At 40.4% G+C, this 18,549-nt stretch overlaps 2 protein-coding genes across 8 annotated transcripts in view; one reads left to right on the forward strand and one right to left on the reverse strand.

The window, feature by feature from the left end:
• The first annotated feature begins 1,687 nt into the window (after nucleotides 1-1,687).
• On the forward strand, nucleotides 1,688-9,712 carry EMC4 (ER membrane protein complex subunit 4). 4 transcript variants are annotated; one of them, XM_043555734.1, is made up of 5 exons: nucleotides 1,688-4,657; nucleotides 4,998-5,112; nucleotides 8,304-8,457; nucleotides 8,750-8,910; nucleotides 9,140-9,712. In XM_043555734.1, exons 1-5 carry the CDS (start codon nucleotides 4,572-4,574, stop codon nucleotides 9,173-9,175), a joined length of 552 nt encoding a protein of 183 aa, XP_043411669.1. In that variant the 5' UTR covers nucleotides 1,688-4,571; the 3' UTR covers nucleotides 9,176-9,712. The 4 variants fall into 4 exon arrangements, with proteins under 4 accessions (XP_043411669.1, XP_043411672.1, XP_043411671.1 ...); XM_043555737.1 differs by lacking the exon at nucleotides 8,750-8,910 and having other exon boundaries at nucleotides 4,452-4,657; XM_043555736.1 differs by lacking the exon at nucleotides 4,998-5,112 and having other exon boundaries at nucleotides 4,490-4,657.
• The window catches only part of SLC12A6 (solute carrier family 12 member 6), a 90,805-nt gene continuing 81,632 nt past the window's right edge, over nucleotides 9,377-18,549 (reverse strand). For 3 of the 4 annotated variants that reach the window (XM_043555732.1, XM_043555731.1, XM_043555733.1), the window contains 7 exons: nucleotides 17,930-18,125; nucleotides 16,761-16,930; nucleotides 15,250-15,381; nucleotides 14,540-14,647; nucleotides 14,144-14,328; nucleotides 13,619-13,752; nucleotides 9,377-12,683 (listed from right to left, as the gene is read on the reverse strand). In XM_043555732.1, coding sequence (XP_043411667.1) covers nucleotides 12,592-12,683; nucleotides 13,619-13,752; nucleotides 14,144-14,328; nucleotides 14,540-14,647; nucleotides 15,250-15,381; nucleotides 16,761-16,930; nucleotides 17,930-18,125 — 1,017 coding nt within the window. In that variant the 3' untranslated portion in view covers nucleotides 9,377-12,591. Of the gene's footprint in view, nucleotides 12,684-13,618; nucleotides 13,753-14,143; nucleotides 14,329-14,539; nucleotides 14,648-15,249; nucleotides 15,382-16,760; nucleotides 16,931-17,929; nucleotides 18,126-18,549 lie in introns of those variants that run through there. The other variant, XR_006293331.1, reaches the window with a different exon arrangement.

An 18,549-nucleotide genomic window follows, 5' to 3' on the forward strand; every position in this document is an offset into this window, starting at 1 on the left:
TGGTATTACTAGCCAACATCTCCCAGCACTGTCTAGTTCATGTCACTGCTGACAGGGGTATTTCATGACACCCGCAGAGCCATAAACCAGAAATTAAAAAAAAAAAAATGTAATCCACATAGAAATGATGCAGAAACCCAACAATAACTAGGAAGGTAGTATTTTACCGCTCCCCACTCCCCACCAAATTGTTTTTACACTAAAGGGGTTTGAAATTGCAAACAAACAAAATGGAGGAAAAAAGTTTCCTCTCATTAAGACTCTTACTGACACGGAATAAATCGCATCTTGAATAAAATAGTGTGAGGTGGTCCTTTTCAGAAGGCAGTGATGATAGGAGAGTTAAATAACACAAATAAACTGGGGATTTGCAATGGAAACCCATTTTATGGAAGCTACAGGACCTTTTAAAACAGCATACTAGGGAAGCTGGTTGGACCACGAAAGAGGGCAGAACAATTATTGTACAGACATTGTTAAGTGGCATACCCCAGAATGTAAGACATTATCTATAAAAGCTTTTTTTTTTCCCCTTTAGAGAGATCTATTCTTGCAAATCTGGTTGTTTGAATAGAAAATTTTCAGGGTGCCTGAGTGGATCAGTCGGTTAAGTGTCTGACTTAGTTTCAGCTCAGGTCATGATCTCGCAGCTTCATGGGTTCCAGCCCGGAATCGGGCTCTGTACTGGCAGCTCGGAGCCTGCTTGAGATCATCGCTCTCTCCCTCTCTCTTTGCCATTACCCCACTCGTGCTGTCTCTTTCTCTCTCAAAATAAATAAATAAACTTAGAAAAATTTTTTTTTCTTCGGGGCACCGCCCTGGTAAAGCATGTGACTCCTGGCCTGCAGGTCGTGAGTTTGAGCCCCATGTTGGGCATGGGGCCTACTTAAAATTAAAAAAAAATAAAATTAAATTAAAATAAATAAATGAAAATATCCTTTTCAAGTTTCAATCCAAATGCAACTGCTCAGAAAATGGCATAAAGTATTAGAAACAGATAGCATCTTAGACGCCTAAAGTGGTGGTGGTGGTGGGGGGGGTGAGATTCAAAAACAAATACAAAAACTGTGTAGATAGCCCAAATATAAAGTCACTTGAGGCAACTCACAAGACCTATGGAATCATGGTGTGGGTCTTCTCAGTTTCTTTAAATAAAATCGTATTTGCTCAAAGTCACAAAAGGAAGTTTAAGACTTATTTTTACAAATTGAGTATTTCCATTATTGTCTTATTCAAGGTTAGTCCAGTGGGAGGCATACAAGGAGGCTCTCAGAAACCACTGACTGTTTGCTTAAATTACTGTGTTAAGTTCAAACCTTTTAGAGCAGCAAAATGCTCTGGGTCAGTGATTCTTAGTACTTGCTGCACAGTAGACCCATGCTCTACCCTAAGCAAATGAATTAGAATCTCTGGAGTGTGGCCCAGGCATCAATATTTTTAAAGAGATTCCAAGGTGATTCTCCTGTGAATCCGGGACAGAGAACCATTATGCTTCTAGGTTTGGAAATGTGTCATATTATTAACATTTATACTTTTTCTAAATCCAAAAATGGTACCTGCACAATGCAGGTAACTAGGAAAAGTATGGGAAAGCACAATTTAAAAAAATTATCTGAAATTCCATTACTCCTTTATGTGTTCATCATTTTCTCTATGTCTATGAAAGAATAATATGCAAAGTGTTTTTTTAAATGTTTTTATTTATTTTTGAAGGAGAGAGAGAGACAGAGCATGAGCGGGGGAGGAGCAGAGAGAGAGGGAGACACAGAATCCGAAGCAGGCTCCAGGCCCTGAGCTGTCAGCACAGAGCCCGACACGGGGCTCGAACTCAGGAACCGTGAGATCATGACCTGAGCCGAAGTCGGAAGCTCAACCAACTGAGCCACCCAGGCGCCCATATGCAAAATGTTTTTGAAAAAAAAAATGTATTTTAGAATTAGAAGTTACCCTTAGAAGTCATCTAGAAGTCCCTTATTTTAGAGATGAAGAAATTAAAGCCAAGAGTTCCTAACTCAAAGTGGAGTTCATTTGGAGTCAGGATCAGAATTTAGGTTTCCCTTGACTTTTCTTGCAAAACGTAATTAGTAAAAACAAACAAACAAACAAAAAAAACCCTGAGTCCTCAAGTTTAAATTCAACTTGAAATTCCATTTTTATAAAGGATCTATTATTTCTCATGGTATTCTAATAATCTTAAAAAACAACAACAAGAAGCAGAGCTTGCCAGGGAGCACCTTCATCTTTCTCAAGACTTCTGAAGTATTCTATGGAACAATGACTCCATAGGAAGTTAATAGGTGTGATAAGGAAAAAAAGGGGGGGCTTCTTATTTAGGTGGATGGGAAATGAAGATTCATTACAGAATCACTTCTCATGGTTTTAATATGTTATATTAATCACACTGAGACCCTCTAGGGTGTGTGTGTAGAATATCATCTACAGTTTTCCTCAAGTGTATTTGACCTTGGAACACTTTCTCAGTTCAGTCTCATTGTTCACCTCAGTCTTCATGTTCTTTGGAACATGTTTTGGCAAATTACACTATGAGGATTCCTAGGATAAAGGAATAAATGACCTGGACTAACCTACTGAGGCCAAAGCAACCTCGATTTGGGTTCCAGTTTAAACATTTTTATAGTAAGTGGGGGAGTACTTTAAAAGGGACAGAATATATGATTCGAATGACTAACAATGTTTTCAAAAGTGCTCCTTTACAATTTATTAAAGAAACTTGAACTCAAAAAAAGAAAAAAAAATCCATGAAAACCATTAATTGGATACAATAGATAACGTTCTAAAACGTATTCCCTTCTAGTTTTTACATTTTTTCACATAAATGTAATTATAGTATATTCAGTTCTGTATTATATTTACTTTCAATTAATTTACTCACATTCACTAAACAGTTATTCAATACATCATGTTCTAGGCAATGGAATCAAATATAATTAACACATACCTCCTACCTTTAAGGAATTTAGGGCAGGGTGCAGCAAGAGAGAGGGTAGATAAGTGCTCAGGGGATGTCAACAAACATAAATGCAATGCAGTAAGTGCTGTTACGCAGATTACAGTGGGGACAAAGAAGATTGCCCAATAGGGCCAAGACCCTTGTGAAGTCTGAGATGAATCTCAAAGGTTTATCAGAGATAAGAGATAAAGGCAGAAAAGTAGAAAAAAAGCAGGAAAGCAATCCACAAGCTGAGTCTTCCTAAGATCAGATAAATATTTTAGAATGAATTGGAAGGGGAAAAGTGTTTCTTGTTACTACCTTATTCAAACAGTCTATGAACACACGATACTTTTAAAATCAGAAAACAAAGTGGGGATGGAAATCTTCAGCGTCTCCAGATCAGCATCATCTTCAAGGGCCCAAACTCTTTAACTGGCCCTTTTCAATCTTAGCTCTTGATTATATTCTCACCTCATTCCTCCTCCTCCCTCACCCCTAAGCCTACCATATCAAGTAACTTGGGAGTCAAAGAAAAAAAAAAAAAGTTTAAAAATACAGTACCATTTTCAAACCGCCAATTAAAACACATTATAAAGCTGGTGGAATGCAAATGGGTGCGATTTTGCTAGTGAGCATTTAAAATGAAAATTCCTTAAAAATGTGCATAGTCTTTGATCCAGCAACTGCGCTTCTAGGCATTCAACTTAAGGAAATACAACACACACAAGAATGTTCACATTCAATGGTTATAAAAGGGGTAGAAACGGGAAACAACTTAAATATCGAACATCAGGTTAAATTATATAAGTATACAACTGAACACAAAATCCAATCACTATTGTGCTTTTTTTTTTTTAATTAAAAAAAAATGATGCATACGTAGCGGGCACTCCATTTAACCTCAGAACCCTGGAAAGTAGGCAGATTATCCAACTTCTACATATGAAAAGGTTGAAACACAAAAGATTTAACTTGTCCAAAGTCACATAAGTAAAGAAGCCAGGATCAAAAGAAGGCCATCTGTATCTCAGGCCCACGAGCCTTCCCACTTCTACACTGCCTCCTAGCATTGGGCGGAATGAGCATAGGACTATTTACCGCGCAGGGTTAACGTGACTTCTTAAACACAAAGCTCCTGGGACATGGAGGGCATTTTCAATACTCGGAAGCTACTAAATAACGTGCTCAAGGTCACTCAACCCGTGGTGAATACAGGTTTTTAACGCAGATTTGAATCTTGTCTTCCCGGGAGAGCGTAGGGGCTCAAGAAGGATTTCTAGGCTTCAATTCCTAACAGGGTCAGTAAGGTCTTTCCCTCTGCAAAGCGCACCTCAGAGGTCAGGGAACACACAACAGGCCTCTTCAGAGAGGAGGAAGCGCTCGGGGGTCGTTTTACGGAGCTAAGTACGGTCTGACCTTCACGACACCCACCTTCTGCACTTCCAAGGACTCTCTCTTCCACCCTCCGTCCGCCAATTTCCGGGTGGAAGTGACGTTTACGTTACGCGCCGGAAGCGGGCTTGAAGAATAAGACAGAGAAGTAGCGGGTGTCAGTGGGTCTGGGTCCCGGCCCGCTTTACAGTGAGGAGCTTTGCAGCTTTGGTAGGTGGCCGTTGCCATGACGGCCCAGGGGAGCCTGGTGGCTAACCGAGGCCGGCGCTTCAAGTGGGCCATTGAACTGAGCGGGCCTGGAGGAGGCAGCAGGTGAGGAGCAGGGGCCAAGCTAGGTAACACAGCCTTCACCCCAGTACTGCCGCAGAGGAATAAGAACTGATCTCTGAGGCACAACTCTCTGAAAAGGACGGGTGGCATAAAGACGACTCCTGGGGAGCTAGTGGCTTCTCTGCCGCGGAAGTTTCTAATGTTCAAAGGATGTTTATTTTATTCCTCCCAATAGACAGAGGTCTGACGAACCCACGAGAGGGCTTGGTCTAATCTGGGTAGGTGTATCTGAGGCTCTTTGTTCCTATGATTAATAGAACAGGAAATGTGGGATTTGAAGTGTGGAAGGCTGCAGCCTTAGTTTCCTGCTTTGGTTCTTTAGGAGCCGAAGTGACCGGGGCGGTGGCCAGGGAGACTCGCTGTACCCTGTTGGCTACTTGGACAAGCAAGTGCCTGATACCAGCGTGCAGGAGACAGACCGGATTCTGGTGGAGAAGGTACAGAGGTATAGATGTCACAGTAGTTCTTAGGCCAATCCTGACCTACACACGTACCCTCCTCTCCCAGGCAGCATATGACTGACTTACTGTAGGAGTCTTAACCCCAATATTGGTAGATAAGCCAATTGAGATTAACTTACAGTAGTAAAAGTGCTTAATAGTTGGAAAAACAAAAGGCGTTTGAACGATGTAAGAAAGTAGGTGGAAATTATCTACTGGTGCCTGTGCCTAACAGCTGAAGTCCTCCTTTTACTCTAGTTCCCTTAGAACCACAACTCTAGTTCCCTGACACAACCAGTGTGTCAGATATACTTTTGGCTTTATCCTCACAACAGATGAGAGAGTTTGTTACTTATTACTATTGATTACTTTACCTATCATTCGAGTCTGAGCGACTTCATCTTCTGTCACTTTCCCCTTTGTTCTTCATTCCACTCTAGTCAGAATGGCCTCCTTGCTGCTCCTTGAATATACCTGGCAGGCTTCCATTTCAGACTTTCCTACATGTTCTTTACCTCTTCCTGGAATACTCTTCCCCCAGATACTTTTATGACTTGCTCTCCCATCTCCTTTAGGTCTCTCAAATATTACCTTCTTAGTAGGGGTGCCTGGGTGGCTCAGTCGGTTGGACGGCCGACTTCGGCTCAGGTCATGATCTCACGGTCCGTGAGTTCGAGCCCCGCGTCGGGCTCTGTGCTGACAGCTCAGAGCCTGGAGCCTGTTTCAGATTCTGTGTCTCCCTCTCTCTGACCCTCCCCTGTTCATGCTCTTGTCTCTCCCTGTCTCAAAAATAAATAAAAACGTTAAAAAAAAATAAAAAAAAATTACCTTCTTAGTGAAGCCTACTCATGGCACTCCCTATCCTGTTTTCCTACTTATCCTTTCCTAATTCCTACATTTTTCCCATATCATTCATGTATATGATATAGTTACTTTATCAACTGTCTTTTTTACGTTGGTAAGCTCCAGGAGAGCAGATTTTTGTTTCCTGACAGCTAGAACACAACCTGGCACTTTTTTTCATCTCAGCCTTAATATTGTTCAATACCAAATGATCATCATTTCATGAATTGCAGTGATTTTTACAACATGAAAATGACAGCTGGTATCAGTGCCTTTCTTGATAAGTATATCACTTTTCATCTTGGTACATCAAATTGTAGTATTATGAATAACATGAAAGTATTAAAATGGCCTGATTTTGCAGGTAGATTATTATACTTTAGAACACTTCTGTTGTATGGATGGTTTGATCTTTAAACCCCAAGATAAGTTATCTTTTATGTAAGTGACACATCAGGAACTGCTTACAAATATGGCCATTTATTCTTTTAACACGAATAAGCTCAATGCATAGTGATATATTCTATTACTAGATTTACTTAATATTTTGTTTAGGATTTTTGCATTTAGTTTCAGGAGTAATATCAATCTATAAGCTTTTCTCATAATGTCCTTGTCAGGTTTTGGTATTTATGGGGCCCCATTTAATGAGTTGCAGAATGATCATTTTTTATTTTCTGAGAGTGTGTATAAGATTGGCTTAATTTTTTCCTAAAATGTTTAGAATTTGCCAAGGAAAACCATCTGGGCTTAATTAAAGATTCAGTTTCTTAAACAATTTGAGGACTATTTAAAATTTCAATCTAATATATTATGCTGTTAGGTAGTTATTCTAGGAATTTATCCATTTCCCAAAATTCATAATATGATCACTTTAATACACTGCAAGAACTATAGAGATGTTCCTCTTTTATTCACAGTGTAAAATATCTCTTCTTTTTCCTTCGTCAGGCTCTCCAGTATTGATTTTATTAATCTCCAAAAAAAAAAATGCCGTCAGCTTTGTTTACTTAAAGAAAATTTCATTAATTTCTTTTCTCATTTTTATTTCCTTCTCATTTCTGTGGGCTTTATTCCTTTCTCTAACTTCTTGAAATAGATGCCGAGCACAATGTGGATGGAGCTAAGGAGTATTATCCTAAGAGAAATAAGTTAGAGAAAGACAAATACCATATGATTTCACTCATATATGAAATTTAAGAAGCAAATGAGCAAAAGGCGGGGAGAGAGAGGTGCAAACCAAGAAACAGACTCAGAGGGGAGGTGGGTGGAGGCATGGGTTAAATAGGTGATGGGGATTTGGGTGCACTTGTGATGAGCACCTTGTATGAAGTGTTGAATCACTATAATGTACATCTGAAACTAATGTTACACTGTATGTTCACTGGAATTTAAAATAAAAGCTTTTTAAAATTTTTAAAAGAGAAATAGTTTTCTAATACGTATTTAATTTCTTCTTTGATTTGTTGATTATTTAGAATACATTTGTTAATTCTAACATGTAGGGAGTTTTGTTTTCTTTTTGTTACTGATTTTTAGCTTAATTGCATCATAAGCAAAGAACATGCTTTGTAGGATTTGGGTTCTTGTGAGCTGACACTTTCTTCATGGCTCTGCAAGTGGTCAGCTTTTCTAAGTGTCTCAAGTATGTTTGAAAAGAAAGTGAATTCTACAGGTGTTGGGTGCAATGTTCTGTATATGTCAGTTGGGTTAAGTTAATGTCATTCAGGTCTTCTGTATCTGTTTTTTCCTTTTTTATGTTTATTTTTGAGAGAGAGCGTGTGAGCAGGGGAGGGGCTGAGGGAGAGGGGGACAGAGGATCTGAAGCGGGCTCCGCACTGACAGTAGAGAGCCTAGTGCGAGGCTTGAACCCATGAACCGTGAGATCATGACCCAAGCCAAAGCTGGACGCTCAACTAACTGAGCCACTTAGGCACCCCCAGGACTTCAATATCTTGATTTGTCAGTTTGTTTTTTTAGTTATTGATTGTGATGTGCTAACTCCCATCTTGTGGATTTACCTATTTCTTCAGTTGTAGATGGGACAATGATAGATGCAGAAGTACAAGAACCAAAGTAAGGAAGTCTTTCTTTTTAGTTAGATCATGGGGGGAAAATAACATCTGGAAAACCAATGGGGAAAAATATTACAAATGTTGAGGATGCCTTATCTTCAGTGGAAGAGAAAGCTTCTTGTGGCAACATGAAGGGCAAAAGTGGTGGAACTGAGGAGTCGGTTCAGAAGCACAGAATTAGGAATTGTGTTCACTTCACCTTAACATCATTGATCTGACAAATGTGGGACGGAGGATACAGATCATCAGTTAAAACTGTGTTTGTTTTAGCGCTGCTGGGATATCGCCTTGGGTCCCCTCAAACAGATTCCCATGAACCTCTTCATCATGTACATGGCAGGCAATACTATCTCCATCTTCCCTACTATGATGGTGTGTATGATGGCTTGGCGGCCCATTCAGGCACTTATGGCCATTTCAGCCAGTAAGTATTCTTGATATAACAACCCTTCCTTAAGTTTTAAGAATTGAAGACATATTCTTAGGTGAAACTCATGAAAATCTTTAGTACTGCTGTTGGCTAGTTGCCAGTGGGGTGGAGGGGGGTGTACAGGGAAGTGATGATAACGGTGGCAGCATGGAGGGGAGGGAACTTATCATGGTTTTTTATTCACCTTCAGTGGTTCTATTTGCTCTCTTTCTTTGGGTCTATATTGTTTTAATAAATGACCTGATTCATATTGGGGAAAAAAAACCTTGGTTTGTTCTCTCAACAGCTTTCAAGATGCTAGAAAGTTCAAGTCAGAAGTTTCTGCAGGGTTTGGTATATCTCATTGGAAACCTCATGGGTTTGGCACTGGCTGTTTATAAATGCCAGTCAATGGGACTGTTGCCTACACATGCATCAGATTGGTTAGCCTTCATTGAGCCCCCTGAGGTAAGCCAAAAGAAAAGTTAAATTTGGGGCAGTTGTAAATAGTTGACCCATTTGAGGGTGGAGGATTTGAGTTGGTACTAGAGCTTATTTTTTAAGAAATAAGATTCCTTGGGAATTTGGAAGTTGTTATTTTTTAAGGATAAAGTGAAATAGAGCCTGTGATTAAATAAAGTAACTGTACTTGATTCCAGGAGTTAGTTCAACACCCTTTCACCTTTTCTTGTTTCAGAGGATGGAGTTCAGTGGTGGAGGACTGCTTCTGTGAACCTGAGAAAGAAGTACCTGGTGCCTTTGTATCAGGATCCCATTTACAACCTTTTCATGTCCAGTGGCTCCTCCTTCACATACTTACTCTTCACATGATCACTCATGCCAACAAGAACCCAAAGCTCTCTTTTCTCCATGGTGAGGCCCAGAAAGACAAGTATGTATCACTACACACACAAACCATACTACAACCCTTGACTGAAAATAATGTAGAAAACTTTATTTATGTTTCCAGTACAGAGCAAAACAACAAATAAAACTGTAACTCTATGTAAACAAAAGAATGGCTGCTGCTAAATCGAGAACCACAGCAGCAGCTCCTTTCAATAAATTAAATGGTCGAGAACAATGCTTAAAAAAAAAGTTGCACAAGTTTCCCTTAAATCTATTTTCCTTAATATTTCACTTCTATTTAACACAAGCTGGAACATAAAAATTCTGTTGGAGACACTTGTGGAAGATATAAGAAACTAATGCTGGATTCAGATTATACATGATGAAAAGAAAAATAAACCAGACAAAAAGAGCACGTAAATATGCTTACAGTGTAATCGCTACTTTAATATCCACAATAATGGATTTTTAACACATGTAGGGGGCGTGAGGATTGGCGGGATAGTCGGGGCCACAGCCATCTGAGGCAAAGGAAGATACACAGTAATGATCTTTCCCCTGCCAAGAGGAACCTGGCATCTGTCAAGCAGATGCTGCAATTCAAACCCCAGCTTTTAAGATAGCTTTAGAAGGCAGAGGGCCAGCATCTGGAGAATGGATATTGTCATAATCTGCCCTGGTAAATCATAGCTGAGACTTAAAAGCTGAATCTTACTCAAAAGGCAGGAAGAGGTCTTTCCTTTCTCTTCCTTCTTGAAACATAAAAGCCCCTTCCCCTAAGGTGCATTCTCTTATCAAGTTTTCAGTATTGCTTTATTTGCAGTGATTAGAAGAGACAAGACACTTTGCAGACAAACAACATAAGCAACACACGGACATGAAATGCTCTAGACGGAGATGAGTTTAAATCTGGCCTAATAACCATTTTCCCACATAATGGTGATTGTATGTTTTAAGGGCTGAAGTAGCGGCTGTTATTAGTAGCCACTAACTCCGTTATCCCTTTTAAAAGATTCTTATAGAGCTCCAACCACAAAAAGCTCTTCTAAAACCTTGTTTTCTGCCCATATTTTTTCTATATGGAAAAAAAAAGATCAACTACTTTGGCCAGAGGATGTGTGTAAATGTAGAGGAATTCCTGGGTAGGCTGACCTTTAAAGACTGGGGTGTCAATATCTTGGGTCCTAAGGAACCTATTCCACTACTGTGGACTCAATTCAACAATGGAGTATTATGGCGGAAATTGTAAACAATGCTTCTACCCTCTGCAGGAAGGAGCAGGAAAAAGACTTAGAGATTGTGTCTGCTTTGCTACCCTGACTGGGTCTTGAGGTCGAAAAAAGAGCAAAGGGAACAAAATGACTCAATTTCTGAAGCCATACTGAAGAGTTTTCTCTTCTGCCCCGTAACAGTCAAATGAATAGTCTGCTGATACCTAGGTTTGCTTCCTCCAAATCCTACTGGGTAATCAAAAAAGAGTGGCACTATTTATCATTAATAAAGTGATTCAAAATCAGTCATGAATACAGTTAAGATAGTTTCTCTAAATGCTTATCCTATAAAAGAAATGAACATTTCACATATTTGCAATTACTACTCAAGGTGGTTTCCCTATGCTTGAAAGCCAGGTGTTTTAATGACCAGTAAATGAGCAAATAAAAAGCTAAGCTTGCACAAGTATTTCCTTGACACATTTAGAGCTTTCTGAAAACAACTGTTATAGCAGAAGACTGTTGGCTTGGATACTCTTAGTTCAAAGCCAAGTTTCTGCAGTCACAAGAATAGAATTGAGAAAAGAAAACTGCTCATACTGTGGGCATTTAGGTGAGTGCCTCAAGTCTTTGCTATGGCTTTGGAAATAAGTCCACAGGATTCTTAGTGAAAGAAGTTTCTTGAATCAGGCCAATGCCAATCATATGCCACTTTAGTGAAGCAGGTAGGGAGAGGAGCAGCAGCTCAATCTTTGGCACTATGGAAGGAGTATGGCTCTGGAACTTCAAATCCCATTGCTAGATTCCCCCTTTAAAAGACAGTCCAACGCTTTTAGGGAAGGATTTCAGCCAGTCTTCCTAGTGTTTGTTCCTGATTTTTGACCTATGCCTGCCTACCAACCCAGAGGGCATAAAAAAAAGGGAGAGGAGAAACTGTTGGGCACTATGCATCATCATCTAGGTTTCCTAGATAACAACTTTAATGTTTGCCCTTGTCGCATAGGTAACCACAGACTGTGTTTCAGTAGATCTTAACAGCTACCATTTGGAGTTACCTTAATTTGGCCATTTGAACACAGCCTGAAAGAAAATTTTCCACTCCAACTTTAAAAAACAATTTCCAGGATAATAATGCCTGTATTACAATCTTAACCACAATCGATTTTGAGAACCAGCTGATATATGTATATATATGTGTGTGTGTGTATACACATACATGTACATATATGTATATATACATGTATATATACATGTATATATACATGTATATATACACATGTACATGTATATGTACACACATATACATATATATACACACCTACATATATGTGTGTGTGTGTGTATAAATATATATACACACACACACACACACACATATATATATATATATATACACCAACATAGTATATGTACTTAAACCTGGTATTTGGGGAGAATCTTATTTTGGAGGAAGAAGTAAAGGCTGCAGCCATGTGTCAGTTTTTGTATATTAGTACCCTAACAGAAAATCAGAGTCCTGGAGAACAGTGGATTCATTAAAGAAAATTGGCTAAAAAAGGTTTTCATCCTGGTTTGCCACAGGTTATCTCCACAAGGATGTTAGGTCCCCATATACTTGGCTGTGATTTCTTTAGTATGATGAAGCTGTGTCCTCTGGCTGTTACCCCCATGGTGTCATCACTGGACCATGACTTCTGAGACTTCCCTTTAATGTTGGAACTGTACTTGCTTTCGGTCTTCAGTTGAATTTCTAGCATCCCTTTTGCCAATTCATTTTTATTGGTTTAGCTTATTAATTCTAACTTGACTTCAACTGGGACAGACATGGCTTTTAGGACTTGACCAGTGTTCCAATGTTGAGGGAAGATTTGCTTCTTCTGTAAGGATGGCAGATCATATGACAGCAAAGAGCAGAACTATTTGTACTTTTTTTGCACAAGTACTTGAGGCTCAGCCTGTCAAGAGTTCAGTGTGATGTGTACAGAACCCAGGCCTACTTGATGGGAGTAGTAGTAAAGAGCTGGCACTTCCACGAAGGATGGAAGCCTTTTAGGAAAGGTGAGGCCAAGCAGAGTCACTCAGGAGTAGATTATGAATAAATGGTGATCACTTCACTGCCACCACCTCGGACAAGGAGGACTCGCTCTAGTCCCTCGGTGAGCACTTCTAGGAACTCCATGTCTTCAGAATTTGTCAAGGAGACAAACAGGTGGGAGAAAAGCACATTTTTATAACCTGACATGATAATCTGGGTTTATCTGACTACAAACTTGCAAAATCAACATCCTTGTTTTACTTACTATATACTAAGAATTGGAGAGATCTGAACTCTGGAGTCCATTTAACCCTGTGAAATAATCCAGGAATCTAGTCCCTTTGCATATATAATACAAGATCTCTCTTTGTTAGATTTTTTTCTAAACGTTACTTAAAAAAGTGGAGGAAAACCACAAATAACATGTTCCCACCACATAGCAAAATAAGCCAAAAAAGAAGAAAAAGTCACAACAGGGCAGCTTAGAAGACTGCTAGAGAGAACCCAAGTAATTTCTAAGTGAAGCTACTCAAGTCAGATTTTTCTGCCAATTCTTTTTTTCTTAATCTTTTTTTGCTTAGTGGTACTGGTGCAAACGGGCCAGTCTACACCATTGCCGTTCTGAAGGGGCCCCATGAAAACAATCCTGGGATGAGGGTCTGAGGAAAAACCCTTATCTCTTTTTTCCCCTTGGAGGAGGTTCCACTCCACTGCTTCTCCCCTAACTCCATCCGCAGGAGCTTTGCAAAGCGGGTAGAGCTTGAAAAGGAGAAAGGATGTGGGTACTCTGTCTCTAGGACTGTCAGAAAGGGTTCTATACCATGAAATATTAGAAGTCATGATGCAAATTTACCACCTATAAAGTCTTTTTAGGGTTCAGAGAGAACATATACACCCACCTCCCCAAAAGGAGATTACTCTCACTACTTTGTAAGAATCCTTGCCTAAGACTTTTAACAGCCTTCCCTCCTCAACAGGGAAATGTGGGCACAGACAATGACTTTTAAGGTTACCTAGTGGTCTCATCTAAGAAACAGGCTAAGATTTTCCTTACTGATAACCCCACTCTTGGAAAGGATACAGTTTTCATCACCCTCAGGGTTTCGAGGTGGCCCTGGCATATTCAACAAAACAAGCTTTGCTTCATGGGACTTGTTAACTATAACCTCATTGAGTTTCACTGCTGTATGCATCCTCCTCACATTGGACTGGTCCCTGGACAGGTGGAAGGGAGAAATAGAGGTGGTTAAGGCAAAGAGAAAGCTAGACATACAGTTAACTTTAAAAACCTTGAGATACAGAGCTTTTTTGCAATGACTATGAATAATGCAATGAGCAAATGATTTCTTTATTTTAATATTCTGGTCTGGGTTTTCTCATTCGACGTTTGCTTGTTTTATGCCGGGAACAGAACATGGTGAGGAAGAAGGGTGGTTAGCTTGTGTACAATGTTAACTGGTAGCTGGTATGCACAGGGAAATAACAGAGATGGCTGGATTTGGTGTGGAATGAACAGACTTTATCCTGTGTATCCAGGCAAAGTCACATGTGTGCCACTGACTGGGATACCATGTTATGTGAAAAGCTTGTGAGTTGGAAAACTTACGGACGCATGTTAAGCAGGTCCTGGAATCCTTCCATCGACTTGGCCTTTTGTCCCCGGGATGCCATGTACTTGTCTTTTGTCCAAGTCATGTGCACCTTCTCCTGATAGGTTTCTGTCTCTTCATCCTCATCAGACCCAATGCTGGTCAATCGCAGCATTGAGTTCCGGTCTTTCACCAACTGTGCCTGAGGAGGGCCCAACACAGCTATGACCTCTATACCCAAATCTCTCTCATGCTTCAGCTTCAATTATTTTCAAACAATAATGTAGGGTTACAGTGGAAGAACTGATAAAGTGGGAAGGAAAGAATCTGTCATCCTAGGAGAACAATAGAGGATCATCCCTTTCAGTGACAGACTTCAGGGGCAGGATTCAATGAATACAGGAAGGTCTCACCTCTCTGTCCCGCTCGGTTTTGGACAGTCGCATGTGCCGGAGCATCTGGGATCTCTGCTCCATCATCAGGGTGCGCTCATAAGTATAAGCTGAAATGTCACTGTCATGCTGCCACGGATCACACGCAGCATGGGCAATAAGCACAAAGGGGAAACAAGGATCAGCCATACGTTTTCTTTTCCACTCACTAAACCAGAGAAAGTATCACAACATCAACCTAAGTTTCACCCCTGTTTTGTCCAGGCACTGAGCTATGTAATTTTGCGGACTGTAGATCAAATATAGAAGCCCTGAGAGTCTTCCATAAGCTAACCATTACATATGTTTCCAAAGCACAAACTCTACTTTAAAAACATTTTTTTTTTTTACTGCCAGGTTACTAAAGCAAAACAAAACAAAACAAAAAGCTATGTGTGACTTTACCACACGTATATAAATTAAAACTAAAAAAACCCCTGTATTAAGCAGACAAGAATCTGGCCAAAATACAAAGAATGTGTCACAACCAAGAAAGCAAAAATTAAAAACAACACCAACTACACATCACATACATAGTCTACTTCTCTCGATCACTATATTAGGGGTTTGTTGGAACTAAGGGATTAATTCACATTTGCAGCTGAACAAGTTCCCAAACCAGAAAAAGCTCTAGGAAGACAGGGTAGGAAGTGGGGGAAGGGTGGTCTTTGTGATCTCAAACTCTTTCTTACCATCTCCACCACCTCCACCTCTGCCTCAATGCGCAGGTGATAGAGGAAGGTGGCCAGGTCCTTCTTCATCTGAATACTATTGTCTTCTAACTGGGCTACTGTGAAGATCCGTATGCTGCATTTTCGCCACACCTGAGAAATTACCATACAGAAATGGAAAGTGAGAGGCAAGAAGGCAAAAAAAATAATTATTTCCTAAAACGCAAGCCATTTTTTGTTTTAGACAACCTTGCTGTAGTATCAGGGTATTTGTTTCCAGTTTCTTACTTGCTAAATTATGGTACTGGGGCAAAAGCCTGACTAAGAAACACATTTAAAACATTTTAAAGAAGTTCTTAATTTCCTAACAAGAAAAAAACTGGCAAAAGATGATATGATACCTTAAGAGGGTGGTGTATTCAGGTAGAATACTGATGGTACCACAGAGACTATAATAGCTAACTATTTTTTTTTAAGTTTTTTTTTTTTTTGAATGTTTATTTTTGAAGGGGAGAGAGAGACAGAGAGAGAGAGAGACACAGAGTGTGAGCGGGGGAGGAGCAGACAGAAAGGGAGACACAATCCATAGTGGGCTCCAGGCTCTGAGCTGTTAGCATCGAGCCTGATGCAGAGCTCGAACTCTCCGTGAGATCATGACCTGGGCCAAAGTTGGACGCTTAACCGACTGAACCACCCAGGTGCCCCTTACTATTTTTAATTTCAGTTTAATTAGTCTTACCAAAGGATGAGCATATATATGTTTATTTTTTTATTTTTGAGAGAGAGAAAAAAAAGTGCAAGTGGGGGAAGGACAGAGAGAGGGGGACAGAGGATCCGAAGCGGGCTCCGCACTGACAGCAGAGAGCCCCATGTGGGCCCCCAACTCACAGTGAGATCGTGACCTAAGCCGAAGTTGGATGCTTAACTGCCTGAGCCACCCAGTCTCCCTGAGCATGTATATGAGATACACACACACCCATACATCTGTATGTAGGTTTCCAGTATTTGAGAGACTTTGGTATTTTTTTTTTTTTTAATTTTTTTTTTCAATGTTTATTTATTTTGGGGACAGAGAGAGACAGAGCATGAATGGGGGAGGGGCAGAGAGAGAGGGAGACACAGAATCGGAAGCAGGCTCCAGGCTCTGAGCCATCAGCCCAGAGCCTGACGCGGGGCTCGAACTCAGGGACCACGAGATCGTGACCTGGCTGAAGTCGGACGCTTAACCGACTGCGCCACCCAGGCACCCCAGGTATTTTTTTTTTTAACAGATGTGTTCATTTGTTAATGTTTTTCCAGCAGCTCATATGGAACTTTATTAATTTGCTGAATTTCATGTGGAAATAGGTACCAACTACAAAACCATTTCTCATAAGGTTGAAACTGGGATCATGGGAAAGCTAAGAATAATCCCCAACTTTTCTGATCCTAAGCCCCAACACTATAGAATCAAAGAGGAAGGATCTGTCTAGTGAACCAGGACAAAACTTAATTAAGGGAGATAGACTTTTTTCAAAAAGTGTCTAAAATACCTTGTGCTGTTTAAGTAGGAATGGTAAGAGCATGAGCATCCCCCCATCATGCACAATCCACCACACATCAATGTTGCCCTCAGAAAACTGCTCCACGTTGCTGGGAAAGAAGGAGATGTTTTTAGCCACCAGCAGGGCCAGATGGGCAGCAGTTGTCACTCGAACTGTGCCTAGGGAGAAAACAGAATCAGGATCAACAGAGAGGCCTGCCTTGCTTCCCACCATGTCAGATTGTTTATTTATTTTGAGAGAGAGAGAGAGCAAGAGAGAGAGCACAGGGGAGGGGCAGAGAGGGACAGAGAGAGAATCCTAAGCAGGCTTTGAGCTACCAGTGCAGAGCCTGACATGGGGCCTGATCTAATGAACTATGAGATCATGACCTGAGCCAAAATCAAGAGTCAGCTGCTTAACTGACTGAGCCACCCAAGTGCCCCAAGGATAATACTTTTTTTTACACTTTTTTTTTAAGTTTATTTATTTTGAGAGAGAGAGAGAGCATGAGTGGGGGAGGGGCAGAGAAAGAGGGAGAGAGAGAATCCCAAGCAGGCTCCGCACTCTCAGCACAAAGCCCGACATGGGGCTTGATCCCACGAACCGTGAGATCATGACCTGAACCGCAACCAAGAGGTGGACACTTAACTAAGCCAAGCAGGTGCCCTTACTTTTTTTTTTTTACACTTCTTTAAGCAAGGTGTTCTGTTTACATAGTAGGTTATACCTCATCGAGCAACAACAATCATTGAGAAAAACCTGAATAACACAATTAGATTCAGAACCATGATTTATGTTACTAGATATATTCTGATCACTACATTTCTGGGGAGGAGGCAGGATATGTGAATTTTGGAGATTTTGATTAAAGATGATCCTTCCAATTCCTGTGAGAATGTCAATGATAGGAGATCGTAAGTGAAAATATGGCAATTTCAGTAATAACTCCCAACATAATACATGACAGAGATAAACAATTCGTGAACATAAGGTAAAGGTGGAGGGGTGAGTAGAGTAAGGTTATTACTGTTAGCAGTCATTTAGGTGCCCTTATAATACTCTGCTTCAACAATGGCACAGTCTCCACTTTAGGAGGCTATGGGGTGGGGTTAAGGTAACAGGGATATAGGTCTATCCCCTCTTTGGGCCCTCAGGATAAAATGAAAAGTGTTCTGTACCAATAAAAGTCTTCCAAGCTCGAGCATCTTCACTCTGGCGCCAGCCATTAGGCCATCCCATCACCACGGTGTTGTGCTTCATGCCCCCAAGGCCACATGACTGGATGAGGTGGGAAATGCCCTCTCTCAGCTTGGCCGCCACCACCAGCTGGCAGAACCCTTTCACCTTCTCTGCCTCCATTAGATGCTTTATGGTCTGGAAAAGAGAACCTCAACACTGAATTGCTTCACACTGAACCTTTTTATTTATTACTCTTCTCCTTATTATATTCTCCTCCTCTTTAACAAACTCTGCATAAGACCATATCTCCTACAGAAACGTCCAAAAAGTTAAAATTAATCCGATGGAATTTCATTATCCTTTGCCTTTTTCTCTAAGTGCTTACTACATATACTGCTGGTTGACTATAGGGAGTTTCTACCTTTTCCTTCTCTGTAACATACAAGACAAATCAAGAACAGGGGTTTCACAAAGCGAATATTCAATACTCTTTCTTAACCGACTAGGGTGAGTGTAAACATGATCTCCTTCTTTCCTCAATTGCCGTGATACCCTGACTCATATTACTAGAAATTCAATCTGATGATTCAGTTTCACTTAAGAATTTTGTTTTCTTTTC

This window comes from Prionailurus bengalensis, chromosome B3 (genome assembly GCF_016509475.1).
Source record: "Prionailurus bengalensis isolate Pbe53 chromosome B3, Fcat_Pben_1.1_paternal_pri, whole genome shotgun sequence".
In the NCBI taxonomy this organism is placed as follows: Eukaryota; Metazoa; Chordata; class Mammalia; order Carnivora; family Felidae; genus Prionailurus; species Prionailurus bengalensis.

Excerpts from the sequence above, each read along its gene's own strand:
- EMC4 (XM_043555734.1), top strand. The coding sequence starts at position 4,572 with ATGACGGCCCAGGGGAGCCTGGTGGCTAACCGAGGCCGGCGCTTCAAG. Across the intron at positions 5,113-8,303 it reads ACCGGATTCTGGTGGAGAAG|CGCTGCTGGGATATCGCCTT; the intron begins GTACAGAGGTAT and ends TGTTTGTTTTAG. Across the intron at positions 8,911-9,139 it reads CCTTCATTGAGCCCCCTGAG|AGGATGGAGTTCAGTGGTGG; the intron begins GTAAGCCAAAAG and ends TTCTTGTTTCAG.